The sequence below is a fragment of the Oncorhynchus masou genome, chromosome 16 (genome assembly GCF_036934945.1).
Source record: "Oncorhynchus masou masou isolate Uvic2021 chromosome 16, UVic_Omas_1.1, whole genome shotgun sequence".
In the NCBI taxonomy this organism is placed as follows: domain Eukaryota; kingdom Metazoa; phylum Chordata; class Actinopteri; order Salmoniformes; family Salmonidae; genus Oncorhynchus; species Oncorhynchus masou.
Window position 1 is genome coordinate 38,752,625 of NC_088227.1, and position 13,200 is coordinate 38,765,824.

The 13,200-nt window shown below is 41.8% G+C and overlaps 1 protein-coding gene across 1 annotated transcript; it reads left to right on the forward strand.

Moving 5' to 3' along the window:
• The first annotated feature begins 565 nt into the window (after positions 1-565).
• Positions 566-13,143, forward strand: LOC135557933 (neuroendocrine protein 7B2). Its single transcript, XM_064991656.1, has 6 exons — positions 566-669; positions 3,894-4,118; positions 8,017-8,166; positions 11,093-11,205; positions 11,883-11,936; positions 12,193-13,143. Exons 2-6 carry the CDS (start codon positions 3,896-3,898, stop codon positions 12,316-12,318), a joined length of 666 nt encoding a protein of 221 aa, XP_064847728.1. The 5' UTR covers positions 566-669; positions 3,894-3,895; the 3' UTR covers positions 12,319-13,143.
• Positions 13,144-13,200: the final 57 nt, after the last annotated feature.

The following is a 13,200-nucleotide window of genomic DNA, read 5'->3' on the forward strand; positions in this document are numbered from 1 at the left end:
CCTGTCCACCCCTCCTCAGAATGGATTCGGGAAACGTTGGGTGTTTTTCAGCCAAAAGGCTGAAGGGAGGTGACTGTATCCGCAGGTATCCTGGTCGGTCTGGTCTGGGAAAGCTGAGCCCCTGGAAGAGCAAGAGACGCACCACTCTGTAGTCATGTCAAATCGAGAGATCTCCATTCATCAGACATCAAGGCCCATATGTCAGTTATTGTTTTGCATTGAAGATGAGAATGAAACCCTATGAAGGTCACATTTTATTGTAAAGACATTTTATTTGTCTTTAGAAACTTTTGAACTTTATATTTAATTTATTTCCCTGTACATATTTCCTGTAGTCCACCTGTCCAACATGTCTGTAAAACTAACATTTGTTTTAATAAATAGGTTTATTTTTAATTCTACTTTGGAGTCAAAGGTATGAAAATACAATTTTAGCCACATCTTAGGCTATTGCATGTCTGTCTGCTAATTTGTAAAGCACACAAGCAAACGAATATGGCACACTGATTCGCTTAATTATTAACATTGTCCGCCGACCAATGACGTTCACGGAGATGCCAGTTACTTTCGGGAGCCTGGCAACAGTGGTAGGCTAATAAACTGGAGCAAGGACCGGCTGCATCCTCGTTCAGCATTACAGGCTCCTGCTCCTCGCATCCAGGATACACGGTAAGGGAAACGCTGCATTGTAAGGTTCAGATAAATATCGTATAGGCCTTTTCGAAATATCTAACCGTAGCTTAATAATATTGAAAACATTGCACCTGTTGACTTAATATCGTTTTGCTGTATCTAAATCTTGGGATGACTAGCGGACTCGGTAGCAAATTTCTTTGACGTCGGCCTAAACGTTTGATGGCGGACCTACATTTTGTTTTCACAGAAAAGAGGCAAACGCACATACGCCTTAATTCCACATACTGTAGGTCAATATTTGATTATATGGCTAATTAGCCCGATGCATGCTATATACATTTGTATGCATTTTCGTTTCTGGCAATATTTACAGATAGACAACACCGTTTTATGTGCGTAATTTTGGATTTATTATGGTTAGCATATGTTATGCCCATGTCAACATTATTTAGGCATCAACAGCGATATTTGGGACCAAATTTTGCGATATTATTTGCCGATAGGGGAAACCTCAATACGGTGTATTTGTACCTGCCTCCTGTAAACCAACAGTTCCATAAGGTTGTCCATACAAAACGTTTAAATATTTTTTAAATGGTAATTGTAAAATTTGAGTTAACAATGTCTACACTTGTTTCCAGTGGCGGAACGCACTTTCACAGGGCGCAAGGTCTTTATAAATGTTTGTGCAGAGAAATGTGTAGTTTCTCGTGCTATTTTGCTATGGGGCTGAGATTTTTTTGTTGCTGTTTTAGAGCTCAGGGATTCTCAATCTCAGATATTTGTCCTAATGTAAGACCAACGTATCAGCTGTCACACCATGTAAAGGAACAACCATACAACGGGTGTCGGACACCATAAAAGGCTTTGTTTTTATTTACAATTATTGTGCAAGTAATTAAAGGCATTCATTGTTTAATTCTAACATTTTGAGAGTATTCAAATATGTGAAATCTTTTTGTAGCATTGTGAAACGCTCCAGGGCTAATGGTATGTGTGTCCCAGATTTAAAACGTTTTGTAAAGAAAGCATCCTTTGGGTCTAGCACAGAAAATACTTTCATTGTTTAAGCATATGTTGCTGAACAGTGATTCCAATACTTTTTTCTCAATATTGAGAAATATTTAAGGTGATTAGCCATCAATGACTGACTGAGTTGACAACAGATACTCAAAACATACAAAAGTTTGTAAAATAATTAATTTGAAAATCCCCAATAACTGTTAAACTTTTTACGGAATTGAAAAAACACGATTTTCCATTCAAGTGGTATAGTAACAATTTAGCTTTTTCAATGTACCTTCTCTGAAAACAGATGTGTTACTTTGAATTCATCAGACAGATTGAGTTGACAGTTTATGTTTGTGATTACAGTTTGTTTGGGTTTTAAATCAGAAGTAGAGAACATTCCAGACCATTAGTGGTCTTGTTTCACTACATGTAATGAGGACATAAGGGGTATTTATGGTATAGCTGAACCCTTGTAATTTCTGATTAATATACAGTACCTTCAGAAAGTCACTCATACCCCTTGACATATTCCACATCTTGTGTTACAGCCTGTATTCAAAATGGCTGACGTATTAAAAAACATCTCACCCATCTACACACTATCCCATAATGTCAAAGTGAAAACGTATTATTTTAGAAATGTTAGCAAATATCACATTTACATAAGTATTCAAACCCCTGAGTCAATACTTTGTAGAAGCACCTTTGGCAGCGATTACAGCTGTGAGTCTTTCCGGGGAAAGAGCTTTCCACACCTCGATTGTAGAACATTTTCCCATAATTGTTTTCCAAATTCATCAAGCTCTCTCAAATTGGTTGTTGTTCATTGCTAGACAACCATTTTCAGGTCTTGATGTAGATTTAAGTCTCTCAGCCACTCAGGAATATTCACTGTCTTCTACACTGGAATTGCTCACCAAGATTTGGCCTCTTGGGCTGTGTTTTAAGTTATTGTCCTGCTGAAATGTGAATTCATCTCCCAGTGTCTGGTGGAAAGAAGACTGAACCAGGTTTTCCTCTAGGATTTTGTCTGCGTAGTGCCATTCTGGTTTTTTTTTTTATCCTGAAAAACTCCTCAGTCCTTAACGATTACAAGCATGCCCATAACATGATGCAGCCACTACTATGCTTGAAATATGAAGAGTAGTACTCAGTAATGATGTATTAGATTTGCCGCAAACATAACAGTTTGTGTTCAGGACAAAAAGTTAATTACTTTGCCACATTTTTCAGTGGTACTTTAGTGCTTTGTGGCAAACAAGGTTTTGGAATATTTATTTTCTATACAGGCTTCCTACTTTTCACTGTCAATTAGGTTAGTATTGTGGAGTAACTACAATGTTGTTGATCCAACCTCAGTTTTCTCCTGTCACAGCCATTAAACAACAACTGTTTTAGTCACCTGTGGCTTCATGGTGAAATCCCTTAGAGGTTTCCTTTCTCTCCGGCAACAGAGTTAGGAAGGACGCTTGAATTTTTGTAGTGACTGGGCGTAACAACAAAAAAATCTAAATTTTATAAATAAAAAAATCAGGCTGTAATACAACAAAATAGGCATGTCAAGGCATTGAGTCGACATGGAAATTAATAATATATCAAGTATTTTCGAAATTACCAAAACACATATTTTCCCTTAAACATGTTCATTTAGGATAATTTTAAGAACCAATAATGGAACTTTTTTTTTTCACTATAAAAATAAAGTTTACCTGCCAGACAAGGATTGTCCTGACTATCAGTAATTCTTGAGCAAATTTCCTGCTATTCTACACAGTTTGCCATGAAGCTGAGAGAAACATGTTGCAGTTTTATAGCTAATTTCCTGACATGTTTATACTGTATTCTATCTGGTAAGCTTGTGTTCTATGCCAGTGCCTGCGTTAAAGCCTGCCACCTTATCCTTCAACGGAGACCTTTCTTTTATAAGGGCCTAATTGTCCCTTTATCCACTTTACATTTTTTGTTTATGCATACATGTGGATAGATGATGTAATGCATAATTAATCATGATCTGTACCATGTTTGACTTTGACTTTGTTCCACAATGTGGTATAGAATAGTTATTTTTAACTCCATACAGTTTTCTAATGATGGTTCCTGTCAGATGGACTTTCTTCTGATGAAATAGAATATAATTAGAACACGTTTTTCAGTTGCATTTTCTCCTAACTACATTAGACACAACATATAGGCCTATTAGACATTTACAAGCAACATTGTTTTTATCTCCCTGTCGCCGACCCCAGAGATGGCTTCGACAGTCAGGTTGAGTAGATCAGTGCTGCTGATTGTTCTGGCGTGTATAGCGGGGCTGGCATCGGCCCGGAGCCCCCGCACGGCGGACCAGGTATCTGAGGCCGACATTCAGCGTCTCCTACATGGAGTCATGGAGCAGCTGGGCATCGCTCGGCCCAGGGTCGAGTACCCTGCTCACCAGGCCACCAACATCGTGGGGCCACAGAGCATCCAAGGTAGGTGGTTATGGTCCATGATTTCTAATAATAATGTATGGGTTAAAGGAGTGGTCTGTTATAGTCATGGATAGTAGTTATCTATTTTGTGCTTATTCTGTATCCATTTGTTTTTGGTCAATAACCATGTTTCCATCCAACCACTGAATGTGGGTTAATTACCCGACTCATAAGAAAAAAAAGCGAACTTCAGGACTTATGTAAACAGTACATTTGTCTGTAAAATGTCGACTAAACAAAATATTCAAGACAAGGTGGGATCTTTTTTTGTCAGGGAAATTGATTATGTGACAATTGCGGTGGAAATGCTTTTATGCGCAAATATTGATATTAAAACAATCATATCGTAGTAAACTTGGAGACACGCAATGACATGTTTCGTTGTACTACCGAAGATGATCTATTATATTGACAAGATGGTCCAGTGACTGCTCTAACAATGGAAATATAGTACATGTCCTCAAAGATGTAAGGCATGTGGGGAAAAGGAGAGATCAGGTGGGACCATTCTATCCAATGAAAGGGCAGATACGCCAGGCTCAGCTCAGTCGTTTTTCTCAAAGTTTCTGGAATGCCACGTGCTTACATCAGTACATTTGGAACAACCTAAACACTACAAAATAATAAACATATTTGATCACATAAGCCTCACATAATTCGACACTCAGACATCCAGGGGCGGACTAGGACCAAAAATCGGAACTGGCATTTCTAACACAACGGCCCATTCTTTTCCTTGAGGCCCCCACACCGGCCAATTTTGTTTTCTCAAGGCCCCCATTATTAGTGAGATAATGATCCTTTTGTGCAACAAACCCAAGTTAGACAGGCCTACTGGCCTAAATATGGACCAGCCCATCTGGCATTTGCCCGAAATGCCAGATGGCCAGTCCACTTCTGTAGACCTCCCCACTTGGTCTGCTTATCTTGCATGGACAGATTTTGGGCGGAGTAAATTCTTTCCCTTTGCCTCTTCCTCTCTGGTACCACCACCACATGGAAGGCATGCAAAGTCTATAGGCAGATGGAATAAATTATGATAAACTTTACAACTTATTCCTTAACCTGATAAAATATGGTGGTTAAGTCCACAGTGATGAGCTTAATGCAAATGTCCACTAAATATAGGGTAGGCTATCATTTGAATGACGCTGGTGACATAGTGATCGGTGCTTGGCTACAAATTGTCAAATACAAATTATCTGTTTTTCTAAAATTCAAATCTCATCATATCGTACCTGTCCGTTGTATCAGCAAACCGTCTATAGAGTATCCACCAACACCAGCCTGGGAAAGTTTTGTGACACAACCATCAGTAAAGTTGAAAATGTTGGAAACATCCTTTTAACAGCAACAAGTCAGTGAGATGGAAACATCCTTTTAACAGCAACAAGTCAGTGAGATGGAAACATCCTTTTAACAGCAACAAGTCAGTGAGATGGAAACATCCTTTTAACAGCAACAAGTCAGTGAGATGGAAACATCCTTTTAACAGCAACAAGTCAGTGAGATGGAAACATCCTTTTAACAGCAACAAGTCAGTGAGATGGCAACACCCTTTTAACAGCAACAAGTCAGTGAGATGGAAACACCACTCTGGTAGGACAATTAGCATATTGTATTTTATGCAGATGTTAGAATATTTGCATGGGAATCTGTCACCAATTGGATGGAAACATTCTAAATACCTGACTAATAACAAACCTTGCTAGTGAAGTACAGTAACAACAGGACTGTAACCAACAAAATAGGTTGTCAACTTTATTATGTTAACCTAACATTTTAGGACGGTATGAAATGGTGTACAACCATCAGCCTAGTTTGTGTATATCTGGGATGTGTCATGATTTGGCCAATGGTTACGTATCAAGAAATATACCCCAACCCTCTAAAGCAGGACATTTCAAATATATATATATTGCTCAAAAAAATAAAGGGAACACTTAAACAACACAATGTAACTCCAAGTCAATCACACTTCTGTGAAATCAAACTGTCCACTTAGGAAGCAACACTGATTGACAATACATTTCACATGCTGTTGTGCAAATGGAATAGACAACAGGTGGAAATTATAGGCAATTAGCAAAACACCCCCAATAAAGGAGTGGTTCTGCAGGTGGGGACCACAGACCACTTCTCAGTTCCTATGCTTCCTGGCTGGTGTTTTGGTCACTTTTGAATGCTGGCGGTGCTTTCACTCTAATGGTATTATGAGATGGAGTCTACAACCCACACAAGTGGCTCAGGTAGTGCAGCTCATCCAGGATGGCACATCAATGTGAGCTGTGGCAAGAAGGTTTGCTGTGTCTGTCAGCGTAGTGTCCAGAGCATGGAGGCGCTACCAGGAGACAGGCCAGTACATCAGGAGACGTGGAGGAGGCCGTAGGAGGGCAACAACCCAGCAGCAGGACCGCTACCTCCGCCTTTGTGCAAGGAGGAGCTCTGCCAGAGCCCTGCACAATGACCTCCAGCAGGCCACAAATGTGCATGTGTCTGCTCAAATGGTCAGAAACGGACTCCATGAGGGTGGTATGAGGGCCTGACGTCCACAGGTGGGGGTTGTGCTTACAGCCCAACACCGTGCAGGACGTTTGGCATTTGCCAGAGAACACCAAGATTGGCAAATTCGCCACTGGTGCCCTGTGTTCTTTACAGATGAAAGCAGGTTCACAGCGAGCACATGTGACAGACGTGACAGAGTCTGGAGACGCCGTGGAGAACGTTCTGCTGCCTGCAACATCCTCCAGCATGACCGGTTTGGCGGTGGGTCAGTCATGGTGTGGGGTGGCATTTCTTTGGGGGGCTGCACAGCCCTCCATGTGCTCGCCAGAGGTAGCCTGACTGCCATTAGGTACCGAGATGAGATCCTCAGACCCCTTGTGAGACCATATGCTGGTGCGGTTGGCCCTGGGTTCCTCTTAATGCATGACAATGCTAGACCTCATGTTGCTGGAGTGTGTCAGCAGTTCCTGCAAGAGGAAGGCATTGATGCTATGAACTGGCCCGCCTGTTCCCCAGACCTGAATCTAATTGAGCACATCTGGGACATAATGTCTCGCTCCATCCACCAACACCACGTTGCACCACAGACTGTCCAGGAGTTGGCGGATGCTTTAGTCCAGGTCTGGGAGGAGATCCCTCAGGAGACCATCCGCCACCTCATCAGGAGCATGCCCAGGCATTGTAGGGAGGTCATACAGGCACGTGGAGGCCAAACGCACTACTGAGCCTCATTTTGACTTGTTTTAAGGACATTACATCAAAGTTGGATCACTTTAATTTTGAGTGTGACTCCAAATCCAGACCTCCATGGGTTGATAAATTTGATTTCCATTGATAATTTTTGTGTGATTTTGTTGTCAGCACATTCAACTATGTAAAGAGAAAAGTATTTAATAAGAATATTTCATTCATGCAGATCTAGGTTGTGTTATTTTAGTGTTCCCATTATTTTTTTGAGCAGTGTTTATATTCCTTACTAGTTTTTACACCACAGGTAGTCGTGTGCCCAGCTCAAAGCCTGTGAGAAATCATTGCTATAATGGAGTTCACATCAATGTAAAATATATTTTATATGTGATCCTGCCAAATGTTAATCAGGAGTATTAAGGCGATATATTCTGTGAGAGAGAGACATTTTTTCACCAAGCCATTGGTTATAGTTCCCAGCACCATTATGGAAATTACGTTGACATTTCTGTCCTTGGGTTTCTGTACTATGGTGAGATCTTCGCTGAGTGGGTGATATTCCTTATTCTTATTACGATATTCATTTGACTTTCAAAATGCAGTAATCACATTTAAATTGTAAAAACAGTAGTAAACATGTCCTCTCTGTCTCGGGTCAATGAATAAACAATAAGGTGTCCCTGTTATGCTGTGTTTCCTCCATTAGGTGGAGCTCATGAGGGACTGCAGCACCTGGGGCCCTATGGAAACATCCCTAACATCGTAGCTGAGCTGACAGGGGACAACATCCCTAAAGACTTCAGTGAGGACCATGGATACCCCGACCCGCCTAACCCCTGTCCAATAGGAAAGACAGGTAGACAGTTACCCTCCTAACCCCTGTCCAATAGGAAAGACAGGTAGACAGTTACCACCCTAACCCCTGTCCAATAGGAAAGACAGGTAGACTGTTACCCTCCTAACCCCTGTCCAATAGGAAAGACAGGTAGACAGTTACCATCCTGTCCAATAGGAAAGACAGGTAGACAGTTACCATCCTAACCCCTGTCCAATAGGAAAGACAGGTAGACAGTTACCATCCTGTCCAATAGGAAAGACAGGTAGACAGTTACCCTCCTAACCCCTGTCCAATAGGAAAGACTGGTAGACAGTTACCCTCCTAACCCCTGTCCAATAGGAAAGACTGGTAGACAGTTACCATCCTAACCACTGTCCAATAGGAATGACAGGTAGACAGTTACCATCCTGTCCAATAGGAAAGACAGGTAGACAGTTACCCTCCTAACCCCTAGACAGTTACCTTCCTAACCCCTGTCCAATAGGAAAGACAGGTAGACTGTTACCCTCCTAACCCCTGTCCAATAGGAAAGACTGGTAGACAGTTACCCTCCTAACCCCTGTCCAATAGGAAAGACAGGTAGACAGTTACCCTCCTAACCCCTGTCCAATGGGAAAGACAGGTAGACTGTTACCCTCCTAACCCCTGTCCAATAGGAAAGACAGGTAGACAGTTACCCTCCTAACCCCTGTCCAATAGGAAAGACAGGTAGACAGTTACCCTCCTAACCCCTGTCCAATAGGAAAGACAGGTAGACAGTTACCATCCTGTCCAATAGGAAAGACAGGTAGACTGTTACCCTCCTAACCCCTGTCCAATAGGAAAGACTGGTAGACAGTTACCCTCCTAACCCCTGTCCAATAGGAAAGACAGGTAGACAGTTACCATCCTGTCCAATAGGAAAGACAGGTAGACAGTTACCCTCCTAACCCCTGTCCAATAGGAAAGACTGGTAGACAGTTACCCTCCTAACCCCTGTCCAATAGGAAAGACAGGTAGACAGTTACCATCCTGTCCAATAGGAAAGACAGGTAGACAGTTACCCTCCTAACCCCTGTCCAATAGGAAAGACTGGTAGACAGTTACCCTCCTAACCCCTGTCCAATAGGAAAGACAGGTAGACAGTTACCCTCCTAACCCCTCTCCAATATGAAAGACTGGTAGACAGTTACCCTCCTAACCCCTGTCCAATAGGAAAGACAGGTAGACTGTTACCCTCCTAACTCCTGTCCAATGGGAAAGACAGGTAGACAGTTACCCTCCTAACTCCTGTCCAATGGGAAAGACAGGTAGACAGTTACCCTCCTAACCCCTGTCCAATAGGAAAGACAGGTAGACAGGTACCCTCCTAACCCCTGTCCAATAGGAAAGACAGGTAGACAGTTACCCTCCTAACCCCTGTCCAATAGGAAAGACAGGTAGACAGTTACCATCCTGTCCAATAGGAAAGACAAGTAGACAGTTACCCTCCTGTCCAATAGAAAAGACTGGTAGACAGTTACCCTCCTGTCCAATAGAAAAGACTGGTAGACAGTTACCCTCCTGTCCAATAGGAAAGACTGGTAGACAGTTACCCTCCTGTCCAATAGGAAAGACTGGTTGACAGTACTTATTCCACATGTACATAAAGGACTACTATACCTTACTTTACACAAGTAGACTGCCTGACACACACTGTATAACACAACGATGTAGCCTGGATCACAGACTTGAGTTTCTGCATTCGATATTGCAAACAGACTCGTTGGCTAAAGCAGAAACAGATTTGCACCTACCAAGGCTATTTCTCCTGTATGATTTTGTTGTATGTAGATGCAGTGTTCTGCTATAGCAGGGGATCTCAAAGTGAGATCTGCGGACCTCTGGGGGTCTGTGGAGGTCCTGCAGGGGGTCCGCATCCAAATCTCAAAAGAGAGTTCAATCTTAGTTTCATCAGAACAGAGAATCTTGTTTCTTATGGTCTGAGAGTCCTTTAGGTGCCTTTTGACAAACTCCAAGCGGGCTGTCATGTTCCTTTTACTGAGGAATGGCTTACATCTGGCCACTCTACCATAAAGACCTGATTGGTGGTGTGCTGCAGGATTGGTTTTATTTCTGGAAGGTTCTCCCATCTCCACAGAGGAACTCTGGAGCTCTGTCAGAGTGACCATCGGGTTCTTTGTTACCTCCCTGACCAAGGCCCTTCTCCCCAGGTTGCTCAGTTTGGCCGGGCGGCCAGCTCTAGGAAGAGTCTTGGTGGTTCCAAACTTTTTCAATTTAAGAACAATGGAGGCCACTGTGTTCTTGGGGACCTTCAATGCTGCAGAAATGTTTTGGTACCCTTCACCAGATCTGTGCCTCAACACAATCCTGTCTCGGGGCTCTACAGACAATTCCTTCGACCTCATGGCTTGGTTTTTGCTCTGACATGCAGTGTCAACTGTGGGACCTTTATATAGACAAGTTGTGTGCCTTTCCAAATCATGTCCATTTACCATAGGTGGACTCCAATCAAGTTGTAGAAACATCTCAAGGATGATCAATTGAAACAGGATGCACCTGAGCTCAATTTCAATTCTCATAGTAAAGGGTCTGAATACTTATGTAAACAAGTTTTATTTATATATATATATATATATATATATATATATATATATATATATATATATAATTTTTTTTTTTTTTTTTTTTTTTTAAATGTCTAAAAAGCTGTTTTTCGCCTTTTGATTATGGGGTATTGTGTGTAGATTGATGCAAAAAAATTTTTTTTCCTTCCCAGGGCCTGAGACTTAGTTTGTCTGGCCATGCACTGCCGAAGTCATAGTAAAACTCCTTGTATGCTGTACTGATTATGAGTGGGGTCCCTGAGGAATTTGCGATCTCAAAAGGTTTGAGAAACCCTGTCCTTATACTATTTGGCCAATCTCTGACTCTCTGTTTCTCTGCTCCCTCTTTTGTACTGTAGCTGCAGATGGGTGTCTGGAAAATGCCCCGGACACAGCAGAGTTCAGCAGAGAGTTCCAGAAACATCAGCACCTGTTTGACCCCGAGCATGACTACCCTGCTCTGGCTAAGTGGGTGAGTGACTGGGGTGGGTGCTAATGGTTTCTCTGGTTATGGATGTTGCCTATACCATCCCCAAATCAAAACTGACCTTAGATCAGAGTCAGGGGAAATGTCAGCCCACTCCACTAGGCTCAGGAGTGGATACAGTAAACTGACCTTAGATCAGAGTCAGGGGAAATGTCAGCCCACTCCACTAGGCTCGGGAGTAGATACAGTAAACTGACCTTAGATCAGAGTCAGGGGAAATGTCAGCCCACTCCACTAGGCTCAGGAGTGGATACAGTAAACTGACCTTAGATCAGAGTCAGGGGAAATGTCAGCCCACTCCACTAGGCTCAGGTGTGGATACAGTAAACTGACCTTAGATCAGAGTCAGGGGAAATGTCAGCCCACTCCACTAGGCTCAGGAGTAGATACAGTAAACTGACCTTAGATCAGACTCTATTCTATTGAACTACTCCAATAGAATAGTCTATTAGGAAAAATATATTGTTTTGATTTCTACTAACTTACACTACACCCCATCTGTGGACACCAGACAAGTCAACCAGAGAAAATATATTTGTTCCCTTAGAAAAGGCTTAATCCATTTGTTTACAATGATTCTAGAAAAAAATGCCTTTTCTGTAAAAACAAAACAAAAATATATACCTGTGTGCCCCTACTCACTTTTGGATATTTCCTTTCAGAACAAGGAGCTGTTGTACCAGAAACTGAAGGGAGGAGCCAAAAGGAGAAAAAGGGTGGGTCTATAACTGGTTTGTTTCTTCTGTTTGTTTTTTTTCCTCAGAGAAAAATGTTTTGCTTTTGTAGAAATGGTCTCTGTGAATCCACATCACCACCAGTGATTTGTTTTAACCCCGAAGGAGATAACCCAACTTTAAACTTACATTTCTGGATGAAGTCCATGTTCTTTATCTTCAGCACAATGACAACTAAATATTTCCTCTCAGAACAGGAAAGTACCCATCTTACCTTATTTTTTATTATGTATTCCAGAGTGTCAATAACCCCTACCTGATGGGTCAGAGGCTGAACAATGTGGTGGCCAAGAAGTCTGTTCCCCACTACCCAGAAGAGGACGAAGACTATCGCACCACCACTGCAACAAAAGCCACCACCTAAACACACTGTAGTTCTAACATTACTGACCACCATGTTCACTTCACATTATCTCAAGTAGATTTAAGCAATAAGGCCCGAGGGGGTGTGATATATGGCCAATATACCACGGCTAAGGGCTGTTCTTTTGCACGACACAACGTGGAGTGCCTAGATACAGCCCTTAGCTGTGGTATATTGGCCATATACCACAAACCCCCCCCCCCCCCGACGTGCCTTATTGCTATTATAAACTGGTTACCAACGTAATTGGAGCAGTAAAAATACCCGTGTTCTACGGTCTGATATACCACTGCGTCAGCCAATCAGCATTCAGGGCTCGAACCACCTAGTTTATAATAAAACGTCACATCAGACACACGTTCTCTAAATATGTTCCTTTTTCACCATGGCACATCTTTGTTGACCTACGTAGCCTAGTAACACTGGTAGGTATGGTAACACAGAGTTTATTGATATGTACCACTTGTGTAAAAAAAATAAGATATGACCATCTGTTATCTTTTTTTTCAATCTATCAAAATGACTGTTGCTCAGGGTGGGAAATGTAACAAGCTTATGAGTTCTTTTGTGCCTGTGGTCCACTGTGGCATGCAATTCAGTGATATTAGAACAGCCTATGAAGCTGAATGTTGTCTCAATTATATATTTGATCAAACCAAAAATATGCTGTTGTTTGTGATACAAAATATTTAATCAAGTTGTTGTGATTTAGCTTTGTTAAATTTATTTTTGGCTCAAGCCATTATCTAACTCTCTTGCTGTTTTTTGATGAACATTTGCTGTTAATTCTTAATAATATAAAATAAATGATTTACTCTGCACGTTTCCCAGGTTTGAGTCCGTTTTGAATAGTATCTATCAGAGGATGACAGGCGTGTGAGG